The sequence below is a fragment of the Microcebus murinus genome, chromosome 6, assembly GCF_040939455.1.
Source record: "Microcebus murinus isolate Inina chromosome 6, M.murinus_Inina_mat1.0, whole genome shotgun sequence".
Taxonomy (NCBI): Eukaryota; Metazoa; Chordata; class Mammalia; order Primates; family Cheirogaleidae; genus Microcebus; species Microcebus murinus.
In genome coordinates this window covers 61,567,138-61,592,743 of record NC_134109.1, presented here as the reverse complement: position 1 = coordinate 61,592,743, position 25,606 = coordinate 61,567,138, and the positions used below count along the sequence as shown (strand labels likewise).

General features: G+C 36.1%; 1 protein-coding gene across 2 annotated transcripts in view; it reads left to right on the top strand.

Moving 5' to 3' along the window:
• AKAP6 (A-kinase anchoring protein 6) overlaps positions 1–25,606 on the top strand; it is a 465,422-nt gene that overhangs the window by 326,406 nt on the left and 113,410 nt on the right. For both annotated transcript variants that reach the window (XM_012773426.3, XM_012773424.3), the window contains one exon: positions 6,095–6,215. In XM_012773426.3, the coding sequence (XP_012628880.1) occupies positions 6,095–6,215 (121 nt within the window). The remainder of the gene's footprint in view (positions 1–6,094; positions 6,216–25,606) is intronic.

The following is a 25,606-nucleotide window of genomic DNA, read 5'->3' as shown; positions in this document are numbered from 1 at the left end:
CTCCTTATTCTAATGATTTATTTTGTTGAAAACTATAGTGATCCTCCTTTGAATTTTAATGATTGCTGGCTATTCAAAGATTCATTGTTTTGACTTCCTGTCCTTACCTTTGTTTCCTACATGTCTGTGGGGAACACCTGTCTAATACTGGATCTGCCACTGGTTCTCACTGGCTTACTAGAGTCACTCAAGCCTATCTCTGAGTATTCAGCTGAAATGCTGGCTACTCATCCATGACAATAAATGTAGGATATATGTTTGCACAGATAGGCAGATAGACAGCGGAGGGACAGATAAATTATTAAGTTATTTCCTAGTGAAAATTTGTCGGATATTGTAATCATATATCCAAATTAGTTAAATTAGTATTCTTTTTTTTCCAGTGGCTTAAAACAACACATATTTATCTTTTATTTTGTTAAGATATATTTTTTAATTTTTTATTTCATTATATTATGGGGGTACATGATATTATTACATATATTGCTTTTGCCCCTCCTCAGTCAGAACTTCAAACATGTCCATCCTCCACATAGTATGCACTGCACCCATTAGGTGTGAATATACCCATCTCCTTTTCCTCCCTCCTATCAGCCTAACACCTGATGAATGTTACTGCTATATGTACATAAGTGTTGATCAGTTAATACCAATTTGATGATAAGTACATGTGGTGCTTGTTTTTCCATTCTTGTGATACTTCACTTAGTAGAATGGGCTCCAGCTCTAACCAGGATAATATAAGAGGTGCCAGGTCACCATTGTGTTTTGTAGCTAAATAGAACTACATGGTATACATATACCATATGTTATTAATCCACTCATGTATTGATGGACATTTGGGTTGTTTCCACATCTTTGTAATTGTGAATTGTGCTGCTATAAACATTCGAGTGCAGAAGTCTGTTTTATAGAATATCTTTTTTACCTTTGGGTATATGCCCAGTAATGGGATTGCTGGATCAAATGACTGTTCTACTTGTAGCTTTTTGAAGTATCTCCAAATTACTTTTCACAGCGATTTTACTAGTTTGCAGTCTCACCAGCAGTGTTTGAGTGTTGCTATCTCTCCACATCCACACCAACATTTATTGTTTTGGGACTTTTTGATAAACGCCAGTCTCACTGGAGTTAAATGATATCTTATTGTGGTTTTGATTTGCATGTCCCTGATGATTAGGATGTTGAGCATTTTTGCATGTTTCTTGGTCATTAGTCTATCTTCTTTTGAAAAGTTTCTGTTCATGTCCTTTGCCCACTTTTTGATAGTCTTGTTTGATTTTTTCTTGTTGATATTCCTGACTTCTATATAGATTCTAGTTATCAGCCCTTTATCGGATATGTAGCATGGAAATATTTTCTCTCATTCTGTAGGTTGTCTACTTGCTCTTGTGTTAGTTTCCTTGGCTGTGCAGAAGCTTTTTAATTTGATCAGGTCCCATTTATTTATTTTCATTGTTGCTATGATTGCCTTTGGGGTCTTATTCATAAATTCTTTGCCTAGGCCAATGTCTATAAGAGTTTTTCCAACATTTTATTCTAGAACTCTTATAGTTTAATGCCTTAGGTTTAACTCTATTATCCACTGTTGTTTTTTGTGAGAGGTGAAAGGTGCAGATCTTGTTTCAGTCTTCTACATGTGGCTATCCAGTTTTCCTAGCATCATTTATTGAATAAGGATTCCTTCTCCCAGTGTATGTTTTGTCTGCTTTGTCAAAGATTAGATGGCTATACAAGGATGGTTTTATATCTGGGTTCTCAGTTCTGTTCCATTGGTCTATGTGTCTGTTCTTGTGCCAATCACATGCTGTTTTAGTTACTATAGCCTTGTAGTATAGCTTGAAGTCTGGTAAATTGATGCCTCCCAATTTGTTCTTTTTGCTTAAGATTGCTTTTGCTATACAGGATCTTCTCTGGTTCCATACAAAGTGTTAAATTATTTTTTCTAGATCTACAAAAAATGATGTTGGTATTTTAATAGGTATGCATTGAATCTGTAGAGCACTTTGGGTAGTATAGACATTTTAACAATGTCGATTTTGCGGACCCATGAACATGGTATGGTTTTCTACCTGTTTATGTCCTGTGCTATTTCCTTCTTCAGTGTTTCATAGTTCTCCCTATAGAGGTCTTTTACCTCCTTAGTTAAATATACTCCCAGGTATTTTAATTTTTTTCGTTGCTATTGTGATGGGTACTGAGTCTTTGGATTTGATTCTCAGTTTGACTGTTGTTGGCATTTAGGAATGCTACTGATTTCTGTACATTGAGTTTTGTAACCTGAGATTTTGCTGAATTTGTTTATCAAATCCAGCAGTCTCATGGCACAATCTTTGAGGTTTTCTACATATAAAATCTAGATATATTGTCAGCAAAGAGTGATAGTTTGACCTCTTCTGCCCCCATTTGGATGCCCTGGATTTGCTTCTTTTATCTGATTGCTCTGGCTAGGACTTCCAGCACTATGTTGAATAGAAGTGGTAGTTGAGGGCAACCTTGTCTGGTTCCAGTTCTAAGCTGGAATGCTTTCAATTTTTCCCCCTTCAGTATGATGTTGGCTGTGGGTTTGTTATATATGGCTTTTTTCATTCTCAGGTAAATCCCATCTATGTCTATTTTGTTAAGTGTTCTTATCATAAAAGGGTGCTGAATTTTGTCAAATGCTTTTCCTGTGTCTATTGAGAAGATCATGTGGTCTTTGTTTTTGCTTTTGTTTAAGTGGTGAATTACATTTATAGATTTGCATATGTTGAACCATCCATGCATCTCTGGGATAAAGCCCACTTAGTTGTGACATATTATTTTTTTGATAAGCACCTGAATTTTGTTTGCTAGGATTTTGTTGAGGATTTTTGCATCTATATTCATAAGGAATATTGGTCTGTAGTTTTCTTTTGTGTTGCATCCTTTCCTGGTTTTGGTATCAGGGTGACATTGGCTTTGTAGAACATCTTGGGAAGGATTCCTTCCTTCTCAATGTTGTGGAACAATTTCTGCAGGATAGGCACAAGTTCTTTATAGGTCTGGTAAAATTCAGATGTGAAACCATCTGGTCTAGGACTTTTCTTTTTAGGAAGGTTTTTTTATTGCTGCTTCAATATTGGTATTTGATATTGGTCTGTTCAGGAATGCCAAGGGAGGCTGTGTGTTTCTAAGAATTTGTCCATTTGCTCCACATTTTCAGGTTTATGCACATAGAAGTTTTTATAGTATTCATAGATGATATTTTGTATTTCTGTGGTATCAGTAGTAACTTCTTTTTCATTCCTGATTGAGCTTATTAGAGTCCTTTCTTTTCTGGTTCTCATTAATCTAGCAAGAGGCATATCAATTTTGTTTATTTTTTCAAATAACCAACTTTTTGTTTTGTTAGTATAGTTTTTTTGTTATCAATTTTATTTAGTTCTGCTCTGATCTTTGTTATTTATTTTCTTCTGCTGGGTTTGGGGTTGGTTTGCTCTTTCTTTTCCAGTTATTTGAGACAATTCATTAGGTTGTTGGTTTGTGATCTTTCTGTCTTTTGGATGTAGGCATTTATGGATATAAATTTTCTTCTCAGGACTGCTTTAGTTATGTCCAACAGATTTTCATAACTTGTGTTTCCTGTATCATTTAGTTTAAAGAATCTTTTGATTTCTATCTTAATTTCCTCTTAATGCAATAATTGTTCAGCAGAAGGTTGTTTTAGTTTCTATGAATTTGTGTACATATGAGAGTCTCTGTCTAATTTTATTCCACTGTGGTCTGAGAAGATGCATGGCATAATTTCTGGTTTTTCAGATTTGTTGAGACATGCTTTGTGGCCTAGGATATGGTCAGTCTTAGAGAATGTCCCATGAGCTGATAAGAAAAACATATATTCAGTGGTTTTGGGTAGAATATTCTGTAAATGTCAGTGAAGCCCATTTGTTCTAGAGTTCTGTTTAAATCCATTGTTTCCTTGTTTATTTTTGAGGATCTGTCCTGTTCTGTTAGAGGCGTGTTGGAAGTCCCCAGCTATTACAGGGTTGCTGTTTATTATTTTATTTGTAGGATTTGCTTTTTGAAACTTGATGGCCCTCGTTAGGTACATAAATATTTAGAATTGTTGTGTCTTCTTGTTGAATTGTACCCTTTACCATTATACAGTAACCATCTTTCTCTTTCATTACTTTTGTTGATTTGAAGACTAAGTTATCTGAAATCAGAACTGCTATGCCTTTCTTTTGGCTTCCATTTGCATGAAATATTGTTTTCTATCCCTTCACCTTGAATCTGAATGTGTCCTTGTGGGTTGGATGTGTTTCCTGAATACAGCAGATACTTGGCTTGTATATATTTTTCCATTCAGCCAACCTCTGCCTCTTTATTGGGCAGTTCAAGCCATTCACATTTATTGAAAGAATTGGTAAGCAGGGCAGATATCTGTTTATCCTGTTGAGTGGAACTTTATTGCTGTGTTTTCTCTCTTGAGCCATTGTGTATCTGGCCTTTGACCTTTAGCCTTTGGATGATTTTACATTGGTGAGTGTTTATTGTGCTAATCCATGTGTAACACTGTTCTGAGTACCTTCTGGAGGGCAGGTCTTGTCTTGATGAATTCCCTCCGTCTTTGCTTGTCTGAGAATGTCTTTATTTCTCCTTTGTATAAGAAACTTAGTTTTGCAGGGTACAAGATTCTAGGCTGGGTATTATTCTGTTTCAAAAGAGTGAGAATGAGGCCCTAGTCTTTTCTGGATTGTAAGGTCTCTGTTGAGAAGTCTGCAGTTAGTCTGATGAGTTTTCCTTTGTAGATTACCTACTTCTTTCACCTTACAGCTTGTAGGAGGGCCTCTTTTGTGTTTATTTTGGCCACAGTTCTCAGTATATTAGTTCATAAATATCCCTTCTGTGCCCAGGGTCAGTGTGATTGAGACCTAGGCATATGGAATCTGGCCTGTAGGCCTGCCCCTGGGCCCTGGAGATCAATCCCTGACCCTGCCAGGGAGAAGAGTGCTGGTCTCAAGTCACCCACGGGGTGTCTTCGCTGGATCAATGTCTCTCTGCCTTGGGATTTGCCCTGCTCTGCTAGAGTCACTGGGCAAGTAGCACCTGGGAGGGCTGGCAGGTAGGCAGCTCACAGTCCGAGTTTCCCTAAGTCCACTACAGGGCCCCAAGAGGAAAGGTCCCATTCCCTGAGGATGCCTCTGGGTGGTGACTAAATTGTCTCTCTCAGCAGCTGTGGGTAGGAGAGGGGAAGAGGAAAGTGAAGCAATATGGCACTTGCTGATTGGCATGGGTCTGTGAGGTGGGAGGTGCCCCGAAGGAGCTGGGAGCCTGGTGCCCTGTCTGCAAGAGGCTCACCACTCACTGGCAGCAGGCACCTCTGGCCTGGGGTTGGCAAGTCTCTCCAGCAGCTCAGGAGCCCACCAGCAGTCCAAGATGCAAGGGAGGGGAAATTTAACCTCTCTGCCTACCCTTGTTGCTGGTCTCCAAGCTTCTTGGGCTTTAGACCCTGCTGATGCCTTTCTCCTTTCGGCTCTGCTCTGCACATTCTTCCCGTGGGGTCTATTGTAGTTTCAGGCATCCTTCCTTCTGACCCTCATCCAATCTATATTTTTCTGCCTGTTTGTTTTTTTCACTTTCATCTAAAATTTGTCTTTCTTGCAGAGATACTCTGGCTGGTGGTTTTTCTTCTCCACCATCTTCCAAATTAGTATTCTCAATCATAAATCTATTGGGATGTAATATCTATGAAACATCTAGGATGAGAAAGAGGCTCAAAGTTTGAGGGTACTGTTCTTACCCAAATTCTGGACCATGTAATCTTCTACAAGTCATTAACTGTCCATATCTCTCAATCTGTCAAATGGCAATGCCCTTTTTCAAGGACATAGTATTGTTCATTTTGTTCAAGTGCTGCAAATCCTCAGAAAGGGTTAGCAAATGGAAATATGAGCATTGGAACTGCATGTTATGTTTTCAAAATCCAAGAGGTGGCTGTGTCACAGGCTTGGTTCCTATTTTGCCCACTGTGTAACAACACAGAGAATTTTTCGAGAATATATTATCCTAATATGAGGTTTTAACTACTATGCTGTATTTATGCATATTACATTTTGTGCCTTATCTTTAGGCTTCTGGACTTTGATTCAGAATATCAGGAACTCTGGGATTGGCTGATTGACATGGAGTCCCTCGTGATGGACAGCCATGACCTGATGATGTCAGAGGAGCAGCAGCAGCATCTTTACAAGGTTAGAGCTACCCTTCCTGCCTTTACCTTGCTGTAGAAGATCTGATTAGCCTGACAAGTCTCTCTCTCTCTCTCTCTCTCTCTCTCTTAGGATATCTTTTCATTCATTGTATGTATCATGGTGTCTATTAGAATTCCCTTCCCTGTCCCCAAACTCATTTCCATCCCTTGTGTGCTGACAGGCTGCACCGACATCATAATTGCAAGAAAGTTCCCTTTATCACATTCTATTTGGTGTAATTCTATAGAACGACAAAGATTTATCTTCAAGATGAATAGCAATAAATGAAACTGCATTAATAAATAGACTGAAACAAAACAAAGGATAAATGGACTGGTAACATTTAACAGAATGTGTTGTGATTGGAGCACTCAGGTGGATTCTATGCACCCCCTCAGATCTTCCCAAAGGAAAAAGAAATTTGCCTTCAGTTTGGCTTGCTGCTGCCAGGGTGTAGGGCTCATCCAATTTAATGTTTATTAGTGATACATAGAGCAGACATTGTCATATTAAGTCAATACATTTGCATGTGATTTAAGAAAACTGGCTGGGAACTCACATACTGATTGTAAGCAATCCATCTAATAACTATCTATATTGTTTTTCATGTCTGCTAATTCACCCTTAACCTAGTGTGTTTTACCAATTCTACTTCAATAGTCTTAGAAGTTCTTGTAAAACAATCATGATTTTGAATGAATAAATGGTTGCAAGATTCACAGTGCCTGAAAAAGCTGTCAGGGAGGGAAGAGAGACTTTCCACTGAAATATCAGACTGCAGTAAATCTTCCTCATTTAGGCAATTTTTATTGGAGTAATTCTGACAGTTGTCATCCTTGAATTGCTTTGAGCATATGGCATATTTCAAAGAGCAGATTGCGAATCATAAAAAATAAAATTAATAACTAACCACAGAATCAGCAACAGTATAATGACAAGAAACAACTACCCTCTAGTTTTTTAAAATTTCTTATAGAATAAGAAGTACATTCAAGGTCAAATAAAAGTTGTCTTCTTTCTTCCCCAATTTGATCACTTTAAGTTACCTTTCTTTAATAAATAATTTTAACTTTTACCTCCCATAAAGAGAGAGATTTGTACTTTCTAAGGATGTGGTTGACTTTAATTAGTGTCCCCTGGGAATCATCTTAGTTAAGAGAAGATATAAGCTCTCCAGGGACTCAACAAATGGGAACATTTTACTCTCTAAAAATTCGGTCCAACATTAATTGAGTTTGTTGACTATTAGCTGTTTCCTGTATGGATACCTGCCCACATTAACAACAAAGCTATCCAATATATCTTATAGCATACATAGTGTTATAGTAGTAGTCTCAGCCTAATGTAACCAAAGCTAAGTGATTTCACATTTTATGTCAGGATCAGAAATTACATATGAAAAAAGCCTATAAGTCTATATTAATTAGTGATAGAAAAATATTTTATGCCTCAGACTTAAGCATTAAAAATTGAGCCAAATAGGAAAAACAAATATAAAAAGTTACCTAATCTTGGAAGGGGGGGAAAAGGGGAATGGTACGCACTTACATGGTGGGTGCAGTGCGCACCACTTGGAGGCTGGACACGCTTGAAGCTCTGGCATAGGGGGGTGGGTAGGTGGGGCAGGGGCAAGATATGTAACCCTAACAATATTTGTACCCACAGAATTTGAGATAATAAAAAAAATTTTTTTTAAGTTGCCTAATCTTAAGCCATATCTCAGACTTTATTGCACTCATGATATCAAATAATATTTTTTTTCTTCTGGATACATTTTGTATTTTGCACATAAGCCACTGTTTTTTCAGAAACAGTGCTATTCTTTGTCAAAATCACATCCATATAATTTACATCACAATTAATAGGAAATCATCGAACAAAAAATGCTGTCTTCTATTTCTTGTGGTTTCCTTGTAAGTGCTTTGCCGGAGAATTCCCATTCTGGCATATTGAAGGCCATTATGCCACCCACTCAGTACTTCTGAGTTATAGAATTTTTCCAAACATTTTCTGTACTGTGGTTTTTCATCTATGACTCATGTCCTGTCACCATTCTTTTGCTTTTAGGAGCTCAGCAGAGCTCCCTCCACTCATTAGACTAGCACTAACTTTGCATTTGGCTTATAAGCAAAATTAAAGATTGAGTTAGAAACCAAGAGCAAGTCTTTATATGAGCCCCCAAATTATTCCAGAGGTTTGGAAACCTCTAAAACAAACCTGAGGATATTGACTAAGGAGTCATTTAGAACTTGGGGTGGCTTCTGAACTAGAAAAACTGATGGAAGAGTGTTAATTTCAGGTCTTCTCCAAGAATACCCAGGGATTTTCAGGTTAGGTCAACATTTTCAGTATCCTATTCCTCTGGTCTAGTCTTCTTTTCCAGGAATCAACTGAACTCATGCACTGGGGGAAGAGCGATTTGTAGTCTATTGATCATAGGAACCCCTGAAAAAGTAAAGTTTCTCAGTTGGTCCCCAGGCCTTCCTAGACTTTAAATATAATTTAACACATCTTAATAATTTCTAATCTTTATATTCGTTGGCCCCCAAATATAGTGATGTTTTATTAACATTTCTTACTAAGGGCACCATTGACATTTGGAACAACACAATGTTTTGTTAGTTTGTGGGACTATCCCTTGCACTACAGAACATTTACTATTCATGTTCCCCCATTATTGTCACATTCAACAGGGCCCTCAAGCCATTTCACAACATTTCTAGTCCACCTCAATCTATCTATATCATCTTTATTTCTTAAAATACTTGTAGAACACCAAGAAAAATACCTTGACTCTATATATTGTTGAACAAGCACCTTACATGATTGATATCAAACTAACTGCACATTTGGAAATTCGGGTTAGAGAAAATCTAGTAAAATGGTAATCAGTGAGAGTTAAGCTTATTTAGCATTTTCAACATTAGACACTACCTTCCTTACTTTACCTATCTATTTTTATAATCTGTTCTCCACTAGAAAATGGCTTGGCCAAACTCCTAGATATAAAACTATAGATAAATACCCCAGATTATTTACTCAGTAGACCTCCTGAAGGGGGCATCTATTGTGATATTTTGGTAACTCAAAGCCAGCAAAGTACACAAGGAACTTATAGAGGCAAAGAATTGGATATAGCAGCCAAAGAATGCATTGATACACCTGACATAATTTAGAAACCTTAATACTACCATGGGCTATAAAGTGGATTTTCTATTTAAACCATATTGTTAGAAATTTAAGACCTTTTTTGAATTAATTTTAAACTGCAGAGTCTTAAGAGCAACCTAATTCTTATTAAGAACTACCCATTCCCTTCAATATGCTTTCTTCCTTATTTTGAGATAGTGAGTCATACTGCCAATGTCTTCCCTTTCTCCTTCTGTCTTGCCCTACCTCTGAATAGAGACCTTCTGTACCTATTTTTTAATAAACATTGGCAGTATCATCAGCCTAGAAAACACAAATGTAGTCCTTTCTCATTTTTTCTTTCTCAATCTGAGAATTACCTCCAAGGAGGATTTTCTCCCACTCTATCACTTTCTTTCGCTTCATTCCTCCTACCTTCCTAAGTAGGACAATTTAATTTGTCAAAAGTAACCACCATGATTTTGAAAGTTCAGCTCCTATTTGGACTAGAGTTATGCAGCCAGAATTCATAATTACACGGAGCTGTCACTCTGCTGGTCTGCATGTGCATTAACTATTAATGGAGAAATATTTAAAACCCACTTGCGAAGGAAAAGCTGTATTTTTTTCATTTCTACAGATCAAAGGTGGCATTATTCTTGGGCTCGGGGACGCTCAAGACACCTCCTCCTCCATCCTATAAATTTTATAGACAGGGTGATCTGGAAGCATTTTAACGAATCGGAGAGTTGTGGCTCAGGCTGCTGCCGTTGCTAGTGTCCTGTCCTACCCAGCAGTTACTGCTGACTTTGAAGTACTGTGAGGGTGTGCCTTGTTAGGGGCTCCTTATCCATGCACAAAGTACTGCCAGATCTCTGCTATCCAGGGAGCACAGATGACAGAGTTCCTAGTGATCCTAGGTTGGTCTGGGGTTCCATAGTCCAAGGGTTAATTTCAAGAGCCAAATTCAAAAGTTGCAGGCTGCTGATTATTGTTATAATTGAACAAAAGTTGTTTTCAGATAGTATGAAGCTCACTAAAACACCACATTTATAGATCTATTCCTTAAGTGAGTAGCTTGGCTTCTCCTCATCAATAAAATATTAGATTACAGTCATGCACTGCATAACAATGTTTTGGTCAATGACAGACTGCATATATAACAGTTATCCTATAAGATTATAATACCATATTTTTACTATACATTTTCTACGTTTAGATGTATTTAGATACACAAATACTTATCATTATGTTACAATTGCCTGCAGTTTTCAGTATAGTACCACGCAACAAAGGTCTGTAGCCTAGAAGCAATAGGTTATACCATATAGCCTAAGTATGTAATAGGCTATATCCTCTAGGTTTATGTAAGTACACTCTGTGATGTTTGTACAATGACAAAATCACCCAACACTGCATTTCTCAGAACATATCCCTGTTGTTAAGCAGTATATTACTTATACATGATTTCTAAGGGGTTAAAAATGAACCTTCCTGTTTAAAACTGCTTTGAAATAAGTACACACTTCAACTAATGCCTTTATACTTTCAGGTAACTTACACTGAAGATTTTATATTTAATTTTGAAAATTTGTTATCATATGGTTCTGGTTTTTGTGAGAAAAATGCAAGTTTCCTATATCTTTCTCCATTGGTATAAGTATTATCCAAACACATCCTATGTGTAAAAGGAAAAGGACTATTCATTTTGCATAATATTGTAACAGTTATTAAACAGATCAATTACATTTTTACCCTTCTATGAATTTGAGGTTGTTTATAAGAACCAACATGAAATAATAAAAATATTTTAAAATTATAAATATAAAACAGAACCAGGGATAATGCAAATAAAATTCTTCTGTGAGAAGAGTTAATATGCCTGCAGATACAGTCCTATGTATATGTAGTTACTAATAATCCCAAAATTTTAGTTTGAGTTTCCCAGTAGTGAAAACAAAGAGAGAAATTTGCTCATTTGCAAAATTTGCACTTTCCATGAAAAAAACCATAATATTTTCTTTGAAGAAAGGAAGTTTATTTTGATGTTTAGATATGAAAATATTTTAGCGTTTTTTTATATAATGGCTGAGAATGGTATGGTAAAGAAATTTCTAACCATAATGTTTCTTAAAAGCAAATTTCTAACCATAGTACTTCCAACAAGTGAGTTATTTTTCTCTGGCTTTATTGCCAGGTAATGTTTAGAGGCAGCTCTTACCAAAAGGTGGTTCCTTTCAATAATAGTTTGGCTAGGTGGGATTAATAAGAAAGGATATCAATATTATATATTGGCAAAGAGGAGATTATTAGAAAAATGAAAGAGAAATATGAGCATTTTTTAAAAAATAAAACAGTTAAAATACAAAGTTTGATAAAAACAAAGAAGAGCAAGGAATAAATTAAAATCATGAGTAAGCAAATTAGTACAACCTCTATGGAAAACAGTATGGAGGTTCCTCAAAGAACTAAAAGTAGACCTACTTTTCAATCTAGCAATCCTACTGCTAAATATCTGCCCAAAGGAAAAGAAGCCATTTTATCAAAAAGATACCTGCACTTGAATGTTTATTGCAGCAGAATTCATCATTGCAAAGATGTGGAATCAATCTAAGTACTCATCAATTAATGAATGGGTTAACAAAATGTGATATCTATATACCATGGAGTACTACTCAGCCATGAAAAGAAATTAATTCATGTCTTTTGTAGCAATTTGGATACAGACCATTATCCTAAGTGAAGTATCTCAGGAATGGCAAAACAAACACCACATGCATTCCCTAATAATTTGGAATTAATCAGTGGGCACAGAGAGAAGTAAAAGTCATTGGAAATAAAGAAGTGGGGAGGGGGAAATTGGTGGAAGAGTAAAAGCCTACCTAACAGGCTGGGCTTGGTGGGTCATGCCTGTAATCCTAGCACTCTGGGAGGCCAAGGCAGGAGGAGGGCCTGAGGTCAGGGGTTCAAGACCAGCGTGAGCAAGAACGAGACCCCTTCTCTACTAAAAATAGAAAAAAAATTTAGCCAGTCAACTAAAAATAGAAACAAACAAAAAAATTAGCTGGGTGTGGTGGCTTGGGGCTGTAGTCCCAGCTACTCGTGGGCTGAGGCAGGAGGATCACTTGAGCCCAGGAGTTTGAGGTTGCTGTGAGCTAGGCTGATGCTACAGGCACTCATTCTAGCCAGGGCAACAAAGTGAGACAAACAAAACAAAAAACAAAAAACCTACCCTAACAGGTACAGTAAACACCATTGAGATGATGGGCATACTAATAGCCCTGACTTAAGCATTATAAAGGCTATCCATGTAACAGAAACATTTGTAACCCCCTAAATTCTGAAATTTAAAAAAGTCATGGGAGGATGAATAGATAAGAAAATGCTTTAAAAAAAACACCAGATACAAACAAAAAGGAAATAATTGGTTTAGGGAAAAAAAAAACAGATAAAAGAGAAAAGGGTAAATTTTAAAGGAATAGGAAAAAGTGTTACTATAGAGAATTTAGGTGTGTGTTAAAAGACGAGCATTATGACTTTTAAAAGAAATGTGTATGGAATAGGATTAGAAATTCTGATGAATAAGAAATATAGAATGAAAGAAGAAATATGGGACATAGTTGACTTATTTTTATAACTATTGCTGCCAAAATGATATTGTCATAGATATGAACTGATCATAGAAAACAGATTAATCATGCTATTCCTATATTTTATAAATTCACAAATTTCAATCTCTTAATAGATCTCTTTTATTTTGTTCTGGATCAGATTTGTCTAAATAATTTCACATGTGACTTGATAATCCTTATGACTGAACTTGAGCTCCTAAAAATGTAATGCTAGGCTGGGTCATAGTCCAGGTCACAGTAGCTAGACTTAAAATGGCCTTTTTAGCTTTTCTAAAAAAGAACTTTCACATGTTGGTGTATAGAATAGAAGTATATGTCAAGAAATTAAATTTTGTTAATTAAGCCTTATATTGGGATTTTAGTACCGAGTTTTACTTCTCTACCTTGATTGTTCAGAATGAAACAAATTACTAGTTATTGAAGCAGTCAAGGTAAAAATGTACCAAATATATCAAGCACAAGAACTTAATGATAATTTTTTACCTCTTTCCTGGTAGATTAATTGTATAACTTAATTGTATGTTAGATTAAAACTCCATTAAGATAAGAAGAATATGCTTAAAATCATTATAATATTTCAAATAACATTATCTAGTCATTTTTAAAGTGAACAGAATGGAAAAACCTCAGCTGTCTCCACTGCTTATCTAGAAATGAATTTGTTGTTCCGTTTCCATTAAAGTTCAAAAAGTCCTTAGATTAACTGTCATATTAGTTTGAGCTTTGATGAATCAGTATTTGCTATGAATACTTGAATATATTTTTTTCCTTTTTCTTTTTCTTCCTCTTTTTTTTTGAGAGAGAACGAAACTCATCCTGAAAATGTTCAGGAGAAGAAAAAGTAGATGAATGTGGTTTCTGAGCAGTGTATGAGACTCTGTTCATGCTGGAGCCTGTAATTCCTACTTGAATCACTTTTTTAAAAAGAAAAAAAAAAGATGTTAAAGAGAAAGAGAATAGGGTGCCAAGAAATAGTTGGCTCTGTGTGTGGAGGGGCAAGGAAGGGTAGCCCCGCCAGCAGTTTTTGTCTCTAGTGGGTGAGCTACTGTCCGGAAGGTGTGTTGGCTCTCTGGGCTGGCCTCTGAGGCTTTGTGCTGCTCTCTCTCTCCCTGGCCTGGCCCGCTCTGGCCTAGAGTGGATCAAACAAGCCGTGAGGAAAGTTCCCCTCATTTGCATCACTTCTAGACAGCCCTGTCGTACTCTTTGCTGACAGGAAATCACTGTCTTTGTCACCTTTTCTCAGGGCCCTCCTTTTGGCAGAGATGGGCCATGTGACCACGCTTAATCACAACAACAGGGCTGGCTCCGGACTCAATGACATGTTTTCCTTAGCACTTCAATAAATGGGGTAGAGGAGTCAGTAGGAAATGACTACATTAATTTTAAAGTGAAAAGATAATTAACACTTGAAGGACTAATGCTACAACCTATGGAATTATTATTCAAATTAAAGTTAATTTATCAAAAACTTGTGAAAACTATCTGCCCTAATGCAACTGTTTAAAAAATAAACGTTGAGTAGTAAGAGTTGGGCATACTGATAGGAAAGTAGGAAGAAGGTGGGAGAGAAAGGGTTTGGATGCAGAGGGGAGAACTGGAGGGGGAAGAAAGGGAGTGAGGGAAATCATAGCAGGCATTAGCTATATTTGAAAAGCAACTTAAATGGGCTAAAACTTCAACATTTGGGACTGAAGGCTGGAGCATGTAAAACGCTTACTTAGATGATATGAATAGGACACTGGCAAACAAAAGGAGCAGTGTGCTCCTAGAAAACTGTGCTTAAAGGAGTTTCCTTGGCAACAGAAATGCAGTTCCAAAAGTAGACAGAACTTTCCTCAGAAAACATACTATTAATAACAACCTTCCGGAACAACTTGGAACAATTTGACGACTTGGCAATAATAATGCCAAGTGTTCTGCAAATTAATCTAACACATAACAGTTATGTTTCTTTTGCCTGTAATTCTGCCGTACCCTACCTAGAACTCATTGCGTTTTAGTGGCACAAATGTGAAAAATGTTTCTAAATGCTGTCATGGAAAAAGAAAACAAAAAGAAATGCCATTGGTCAATGATTGTATTCAGTCTTTTGGAACCTACCAAGAGATCTTGGTTTAATGACATTTTTTTTTTCCCACAATGAAAGCTACTACATTTACTATCTTGTTTCATTAAAGATGCTTCCACAAACAAAACTTGGTAAAAAGGGTTAACAATCTTAGACTTGCTGTGATGTGAAGCACCTCTGAGGCCATTGGTTATATAAATGCAACACTCACTAAATATGTGCTGAGTGTTATTTTCAAAAGCATCATCATTTCTTGTCACCTCAGAGAATAATCTTGGATCTACTTAGCCAATGGGAATCATTTGAATTCTCCTGAAGGCAATCCCTTTGTCAACCAAGAGAGGTAGGGTGTTCCTCTCCTCTGACCTTTCTTGAATCTTTGGATCTAAAGGTTAAAAGTAATCAATATCTCATTGTGCTGATTAGTTTAAGGGTAATAAGTAGTAACCATCATGTTAAAATCCAAATGATTACAGATAGCATTTAAATGAGTTGACCTATTTGGGAGATTTTATTAATTGCAATCAGAATAATCATTAGAGTTTGCTAATAAAATTTGAATTAAATTGCAAAAAATTTAATTTTTTGAAAAATAACTTGTACTTAATTAGATGGGAATGTTCAGTGTTCTCTCCTTTGCTAAGCTCAGGGGTTTGGCTTTAACCCCAGATATTTGTAAATTCCTTTCTAGTTTCTATAAAATAAATTAGAAGAACATTTAAATTCCTAATAAGAAAAGGTATTTGGTTCACTGACATCTTTGGCTCCTGAACTACATAATAATATGTATATGTTTCAGGTCAATGACTTCATGGAAATGTCCCTCACCTACTTTTTAGCATTTCCTATTTTGAAATTACTTATCTTTAGTGGTTGTATTCATATTGAGCTAATCTGGTTTGAAGCTGAGGACAAAATATAGATATGTGACTAAACTTCACAGACAATGATGGTATGAATTGGAGATAATTTATTTCATTTTTTTTAAAAAAAAGTACCAAAGTTTAAAGATAAAAACAAGTATTATCACTGACAAATGGAAATTGATATAAAAAGGATAAATGTTAGGCTTAATGTTCCACATAATAATAATAGGAAGTCATTGGTAGTCATAATTTCAACCATAAGGCTCTATATAAGATATATATGCTCTTGAATCTAAAATATTTTGTGTTTCTTATCATTCTAGTTTTTACAGTTTATTAAAATTTCATGCATGTATTCCTAAAGCAGGAAAGTAAGGCTAGAAAGTACCTAAATAATGTTTTTATTATTTCAAAAGAGGTCCTTGTACCTATTCAGAATAGGTGGTAAACACGAGGAAAAGCTCAGCCACAGTGCTTTCACACATAAACTCAGCAACTTCCTTTCTTTTCGTCCTTACCTCATAACCATGTCTAACTTGATTAGGAGCTAGATTTGTGGTTGTCCAAGGGATATCATTTTTAGAATATTATGAATTTGCCACCCCAGCTATCTCTATTATTAACTGTTTATGATGCCTTTAATTCCATTCTTAAGTTTCATTTTGGGGAGATAAAAAAGAGTGCACTCTACTGGATGCAGATATTCTGTGGGGAGAGAGTGGGAAAATAATATTGAATTAAATGCCATTTTTAACATCTACCTTAAATGGAAGGGCATTGGGAAGGGAAAGGAGTGGGTAGAGAGAAGAAATCTAGATAAGGGACCAAAACCAGATATTGTCTACTTCACCATTTGATAAAAAGGGAAGTGTAATTTTGTATGTGCATGTGTGTTTGTGTGGTGTGGGATGGGAGTAGGATGGAGGGAGAGAGAAACTAACATTAGTCAAATCTTAGTATTTGATTATATCAGTGCCCTATTCACATTATCTTATTTAATGCTCACAAGGATTATTTTCTCTATTTTATAGATGCTGAGCCTAGGACACAGAGAGGTTAAGTGGCTAGCCTAAAAGATACAAAACTGGTTTCTTAATCAAATTAGGCTAGGATATGCTGAGAAAACAACCAATCCCCAAATCTCAGAGGCTTAAAACTGGAAAGATTTATTTTTCATGCATGTGTGTCAAACATTGGCTATTGGCTCTACTTGGCATTGTTCTCACTGCAGGACTTAGACTAATGGAGTAGCCACTCTCTTAAATATTTCTTTACTATGGCAAAGAGAAAGAAATGTTAATGGTACATCTGCAAAGAAAACATCATGGACTTGGGTTGGCTCTTTAGCTAATCATCAGACTATTCTGTAAAAGCTCCCACACTTTCCTAAGCACCTCAGCATCCTGGGTAAGTGTTGTCATGTTGAGTCTCACTGGGGCCTCCTGTATTTTGTCAGATTTGGGAAAGCTAAGGCTGAAAATATTTATGATTTTTGGGTGATGCACTAAAGGCAGAATTGCCCTAGGAGGATTCAACCTCATGGATCCTGTTATTGCCAAGGGAAGTTACTGAAGAAGGGTCCCCATGGAGAGATACTCCATAAGAATATCATTTGCAGAAAAATCATTTTCCAGTCCTGTGGAGTAAGCAATTTCAATGTTCAGAAACAAAGGCACTCCTAAGCATATTTTTCATAATGTGGGCATTTGTGAAGCTCATACATTCTTAAACTAGGCACTTCCACAACACTCTATCCCTAATGAGGCACACTGGGGTAAGCTAAGAGGGAAGGAGTGGTCTTCCTGCTGAACCTTGGTTTATTTATATAAGACACAAAATGCACAGACACACTTTTACACACATACTAATATAAATATAAATGTGTGTGTGTATATATACATATATATTTCTTTTTCTAAAGCTAGGAAAGAACAAATCAGGTTTATACCCTTATTGCTTTGGGGTTGATTTCTATTTTACTTCTAAACTTTCTTGAAACACAGAGCTCTAGCTTTTCTCCAGAAGGATATCTATACTGTCCTAAAACTCATATAAACTTACTATTTCAGCTGTTTTCTTAAGTAGTTGATTCTATAATGCTTATAGACATTTGCATAAAGAAAATTTGTGATTTTTTATATTACCCTTGTCATCTCATTTGAACCGATGAAAATTGGGAAGTTTGTGAAAGAGTTATACATACAGAAATGTGTATGCATAAATATACATAATGTATTAACTTATTTAATTAAAAAAATTCTTTCATCAGGACTGAATTTGGATGAAGCCAGATTCCTTGAACCAGATATGTTTTTAGTCCTAAGACATTTAAATTATGCGTATGTAAATAAATATATAAAATTCCTTTATATGTGCCAACTTTCAGTCTGGAGCACATCTCTATATATAAATCTTGGCATATTGGATTTTTCTACCTTCATTACAATAGTATTATCCCTTTCAACACTGACAAGTGTTTCCCTGAGAAAGCCCTCTTTGAGGATAATTTAGCTGTGAGTACTTGGTTATTAATTAAATGCATATTTTTAAATAATGATAGTAGATTTGGACTCTGTGGACCAAATTTAAGAATGAATTATTGTAATTTTTGTCAGACTCTCCTATAGGAGGGCAGGGTTCATGTCTGTTTATTGATTGTTTATTATTATATCTCCAATGCCTGGCACATAATAGATAATAAATATATTTTAAAAAACATATTTTCAACAGCTCATTCAATAATTAATTAAACTTTATTAATCAAAATTATGCTATCAATTCATTACTTTTTCAAGAAAAAAATTCTATTCTCGTGCTGTGATAATTATGTCTAAAGCTTTGTGGTCTTTCATATTGTATATAAAACAAAAATAAAAATCTCTCTTCTTAGAAAACTAAAATGCAATAAATACAGTTCTTAATACTAAGAGTACTCAGCCTTGGCCAGGTTGGTATCAGGGAGAAAGAGTGGTAGGGAAAGAAAGAGGGAGAGCGGAAGGGAAGGTCAAAGATACCCATGTCTGAGACATAAATGGTACAAAAATGCACAACTAATCACCATAATTCTTTGGCTAGTCACCAACCTCCCAGACCATACTATTCTCCGATGTGTTCTTGATTATTTAGATACATACCAGAATGATAATTTATACTTATGAGTATAATATAGGCCATGCAAATGTAAAATCTCAAAATCAAACAATAGGCGAAAATGAACAGTCATTAGAAATGGTAGGTATATTGGCACAATTTGTTCTTTGTACCATAGTTGGTAGGAGAGTTTATTGACACATTCATTGCAGAAAATTATGTGTGACTTCAGATGAGTGTGCGTTTTTAAAAATTTAATCATGAAGGGGATGAGACAAATAATAAGGGACTTGGACATGGGCTGGTTCTTTAATCCAAGTCCATCATGATTGAGAGGGATAGAGAGAGAGAGACTAAAAGAATGACCCATCTTCCCAAAGCTGTAGCTAACTAATTCAGAATATGAAAATTTTAAAATTAAATTTCACTGCTATAATACCAGAAGAGGGCTGAAGCATACTTTTGAAACTTTTCCCCATGCTTTCATTTTGAAAAGTTTTACACTATTCATAGTTTTTAAAAATGTTTATATATGATCATTTATAATGTTTGTTACATGGTGATTATGAACTTTAATGATTTTTTAATTTTAAGAAAAGGGTAAAAAATGTGCCACTTAAAATTAGAATTTGATAAATATTTCTGATCAATTCACTTTTTGGCCCTATTTGTGTCCACCTTGATATCCTTTTGGGTTTACTGTCCTCCTACTGAACTTTGTCTTTCCTCCTCAGCTTTCTTCAGCTGGGACACACTGAGGTTTAAAAATATGCATGATAAACATGCCTGTCTGTACAATTTTTCTCTCCTCTTCCTCATTCTCATCTGCCTGGTGGTACTGAATGGTGGTACTGAAGACCCATTCTGTGAAACAATGGTTGTCTTGTAAACCACAAGTAAAAATCCTCATGTTCACTAAAACTTAAGTATAAATGAATCTCTAGGGTTGAGCTAATTGAAATCTTTTTCTACAACGTGGAAATTTAGCAAAAGAATTCAAATTTGGCTAGCATCTTATAATCCATGTTTTGATGATAATTTCATGAGGCTCTATCCGTCCAAGTTTGGGTTAGAAAAAGAAATAAAGTATGGAAACACTGTCAGAAGCCTTTTCTATTTACAAAAAGATCCAGGGATACCATGAGTACTGCCAGAAATCTCATGTGACAGCCAGCTCTTTTGGGAGTTTTGAGCTCACCAAGTTCAGGAAATAGTTCCAGAAAGCTGATTGGAGCACAAAGATTTTTTTTTTTTTAATTTTTTAACTGAAGTGAGTAATTGTGTTCCCTGTCTGCTGTCCACACTGCTGCTCAGACCTGTGCCCTGCTGGGGTGGACATCTCCCCAGGGCTAGATGATATTTGGCACTCAATAAATACTTTCTGAATACTTTCTCAATAAATACTTTCTGAATTCACCTGCTTAATGACTGTTTTCTCCTGAATATTACTAAGTTCATCTCTTAGAGGTTTTGTACAGTTATTTAGTTCAGTGAAAAGTGAGAATTTCACTGGAGTTTCAGGACTGCAAGTGACCTAGAAAGGACCTTCATTTCATTCCCTCTCTTTCAAGGATTGTTCTTTTATCCATTCCAGATAGGAGAGAATTTGTCCTCCATTAAAGATCTTTCCAGAGGGAATTCCACCACCTTCCGTTAAAATGTTTAACAACTTTCCCTGCCCCCAAAGTCTTCTTATATCTGGTGTAAATCCCTTCTGTTGTTAGGTTTAATTGTCAAATCAGTGAGAATTCATGCTCTGTAATTAAACCTCTTCTGTTTTCTATAAGTCACATTTCTCAAGCTTTTGCAGTTTTCTTTTCAAGTTAAAATTTTTTAAAGCAATTTATTTCAGTTTTGTCTATACTTCATCTGAAAACACTTACATCCTCTTTTGTAGGAAAAAATATGCTAATATTGAGAGACTGCTGGTAAATCCATATATTTGAGGGGCTTTAACAAGCTCCATGGATTTCTCCAGCAGGTTTTTCAACTCTCTCTTATTAACAGTTAATAAAATAGTTCATGGATGGTTTGGAAGAGGAATGTGGCCTGTCTGAAATGGTATGACTTATAGTGTATACCTTAAAAAATAGAGTTTAAAAGGAAAAAGAAAATGACATAAAAATAGACCAAAAAAATCCTCTTTCCATTTAGGGACAGAGCTGCTGCTTCTCCCAGTGGATACATAATATATTATTTATGTAAGAGTGAGCATAGTGTTTTTGGCTCACATTCCATTTGGAACATACACAATATGACAATTTCCTTGGCTTATTGTTGTGTATGTGGCTATTTTTAATACATTGCTTTTGTCTCTTTTTCATGCTTGCTTACATCTGTTGTTATAAAAACTGACATAAAGTTTTTAAACATAAAAGAAGTGATGGAGAAAGAGATGATAAGATACAAACAACATTTCAAGAGAACATGAGGTGGAGAAACAGGAGCAAAGTTACCATGGAGGGAAAACCAAAAGCAGCCTCTGCAAGATGAATGGGAGGGAGGGTCAGGACAAGTGTGTGCAATCACAGAGAAAAACATGGTCATGAGGCTACACAAGGCATTTCTAAGGTAGAATGAGTTTAGTGCATTTTCCACCACATTATTTAAACATTTTAAGCTTCAGTTTTCAAACCTATGAAATGGGGACAATAACACCTACCTTGAAAGGCTATTGTAATGATTCAATGAGATAATATATGTAAGGGGTTGACCTGGTGCTTGGTAAATAGTATCAGTTCAATACATAATACAGAATCAGGGGTTGACAAACTGTGGCCTACAGGTCAAATCCAGCCCACAGTCCACTTTTAAAATAAAGTTTCATTGGAAAACAGCCAGGCACATTCATTTATATAGTATCTATGGTTGCTTTTACACTACACTACAGTAGTAGAGTTGAGTAGTTTGAACAGTGACCATATGGTCAACATAGTTTACTATCTGGCTCTTCGCAGAAAAAGCTTGCCAATCCCTGGTATAAATAATAACTATTATGGCAATGCTTTAGGAATATACATTATTCTACAGACTTGAATGATTTCCCAGTTCAGTTTTCTGTGTGCTGTTGTACAATAATATCTGTTAGTTGTCTTATTGTAACAATCCAAACTCTCCGGTTCTGTTGTTTTTCAGTGTAACATTAAGTGGTTAATTGGTTCATTTCACCACCAGGTGGCCTCCTATGCTCTATTGTGCTTGTGGGACCCAAAGAAAATCAAAAAGTGGATCCTATACACTTCTTCCAACTTTGGCTGTTATTGTTCTCTTATGGCACTTTTCCGGTTACTTGACTGCTCTGAAATTGTTCTGTGAACCCTACATTTCAGTTTTGGCCCTGAAAAGAATTTCACACTGACCTTTTTAGAAAATGAATTCTAGATCAGAGTTAGAAACAGTGAAAAAAACCAGTAAAAATAAAATAAAAATATTTAAATGCACACTTGTATATACACATGTACATACACCAAAGTAGATTTTTAATAGAAGCTTAGCTGTCACTCTAATAACTCCACCATGACTCAGTCCCACTCTTGTATGTATACAGGGTTAACCGATATTAAAGCTTTCTCAGGAAAAGACAAAGGCCACTGATGTTTAGATCTCCATGTTAATTTCTCTTGAAGGGAATGGGTGGACCTCATCTCAGTGCCCCAGTTTATGTTATTTTATTCTATAGATCCCTTTTTGAGTTTTCTTTGGTCTTATTTTTAAGCTTTACTAAAGACCAGTATTAGCAAAGGAAGATTGAGAAACCATGTGATAAAGCCCTGGAGAAGGAGGCCAGATTTCCCTCGAGCAATTATTCTTATCCTCTCAGGTCTCATTTTCTTCATCTGTAAAGTGAGGGGGGATGGACTGAGTGTCTCTAAGGTCCATTCCAACTTCAATATTCTGTCTTTGGTGAAAAGAATCAAAGATTACTTAAATTAGTAATTGACTTTGCCTGTAAGCAATCTGGCAAAATCAGAATTTTACGACTCAATTTCAAAAGCTTAATTCATGGGTAAACATAATACAGGAACACCTCAGAGATATTGTGGGTTTAGTTCTAGGCCACTACTATAACATGGTATGGCAATAAAGTGAATAAAGTGGCAATAAAGTACTCAAAGTTTTTGGTTTCTTAGTGCATACAAAAGTTGCTTTTATACTATATTGTAGTATGTTAAGTGTGCAATAGCATTATGTCTAAAAAATGTGTTTACCTTAATTTAAAAACACTTTATTGCTAAAAAATGCTAATGATCATTTGATCCTTCAAAGAGTTATAATCTTTTTGGTGGTGGAGGGTCTTGCCTCTGTGATGATGGCTGCTGACTGATCAGGGTAGTGGTTGCTGAAGGTTGGAGTAGCTGTGGCAATTTCTTAAAATAAGACAACACTGAAGTTGATGCATTGATTGACTCTTCTTTCCATGATTTCTCTGTAGCATGTGATGCTGTTTAACAGCATTTTACCTACAGTAGAACTTTCAAAAATAGATACAATCCTCTCAAATCCTGCCACTGCTTTATCACATAAGTTTATAGTATATTCTAAATCCTTTGTTGTCATTTCAACATTGTTCACATCATCTTCACCAGGAATAGGTTCAATCACAAGAAGCTACTCTCTTTGATATTATGTAAGAAGATACTCCTCATCTGTTCAAGTTTTATCATGAGATTGCAGCAATTTGGTCATATCTTTAGATTCCACTTTTAGTTCCAGTTCTCTTGCTGTTTCTATCACATCTGCAGTTACTTCAACCACTGAAGTCTTGAACCCCTTCAAGATATCCATTTGAGTTGGAATCAACTTCCAAACTCTAATGTTGATATTTTGACCTCCTCCCATGAATCACAAATGTTCTTAATGGTATCTATAATGGTAAACCCTTTCCAGAAAGTTTTCAATTTACTTTACTCAGATCTATCAGAGGAATCACTATCTGTGGCTGCTATAGCCTTACAAAATATATTCTTAAATAATAAGACTTGAAAGTCAAAATTACTCCTTGATCCATAGGCTGCAGGATGGATGTTCTGTTATCAGGCCATCTCCATCAGAGCTCTCAGGTAACCAGGTACATTGTCAATGAGCAGTAATATTTTGAAAGGAACTTTTTTTTCTGAGCAGTAGGTCTCAACAGTGGGTTTAAAATATTTAGTAAACCATGCTGTAAACAGATGTGCTGCTGTCCAGACTTTTTTGTTCTATATAGAGAGCACAGACAATAGATTTACCATCATTCTTAAGGACCCTGGGATTTTTGGAATGGTCAGGGGGCATTGGCTTCAACTTATAGTCACCAGCTGCATTATCCCCTAACAAGAGAGTTGGCCTGTCCTTTGAAGCTTTGAAGCAAGGCATTGACTTCTCTCTAGCTAGGAAAGTCCTGGATAACATCTTCTTCCAATAGAAGGCTGTTTTGTCTACACTGAAAATCTGTTATTTAGTGTAGCCACTGTCATCAATGATCCTAGCCAGATCTTCTGAATTAGTTGCTGTAGCTTCTACATCAGCACTGGATGCTTCACCTTGCACTTTTATGTTATAGAGATGGTGTCTTTCCTTAAACCTCATGAACCAACCTCTGCTAGCTTCCAAATTTTCTTCTGTAGCTCCCTCACCTCTCTCAGCCTTAAGAGAATTGAAGAGCGTTAGGACCTTGCTCTGTATTAGGCTTTGGCTTAAGGGAACGTTATGATTAGTTTGAGCTATACAGATCACTCAAACTTTCTCCCTGTCAGTAGTAAGCCTCTTTCATTTTCTTATCATTTGTGTGTTCATTGGAGTAGCACTTTTATTTTCCTTCAAGAACTTCTCCGTGCATTCACAACTTCGCTAAGTGGGTGCAAGAGGCCTAGTTTTTGGCTTATCTTAGCTTTCAACAAGCCTTCCTCACTAAACTTAATGATTTCTAGTATTTGATTTAAAGTGAGAAACCTGAGGCTATCCTTTCATTTGAACACTTAGAAGCCATTGTAGGGTTATTAATTGGCCTAATTTTAATGTTAGTGTATCTCAGAGAATAGGGAGATCCAAAGAAAGGGAGAGCAATGCGAGCACTGCTGATTGATGGAGCAGTCAGAACACACACATTTATGGGTTAAGTTCCTCTCTTATTTGGGTGTGCTTTGTGGCACCCCAAAACAATTACAGAATTAATATCAGTAATCACTGATCACAGATCACCATAACAGATATAATAATAATGAAAGGCCAGGCGTGGTGGCTTACATCTGTAATGCTAGCACTTTGGAATGCTAAAACAGGAGGATTGTTTGAGGCCAGGAGTTCAAGACCAGCCTGAGCAAGAGAGAAGCCCCATCTCTACAAAAAATAGAAAAATTAGCTGGGCATGGTGGCACATGCCTATAGTCCCAGCTACTTAGGAGACCAAGGTAGGAAGATCATTTGAGCCTAGGCATTTGAGGATGCAGTAAGATATGATGACACCACTGCACTCTACCATGGTAATAAAGTGAGACCCTGTAAAAATAAAAAAAATAATAATAATGATAATGAAAAAGTTTGAGTATTGTGTGAATTACCAAATGTGACACAGAGACATGAAGTGATCACATGATGTTGGAAAAATGGTGCCTATAAGATTTGCTT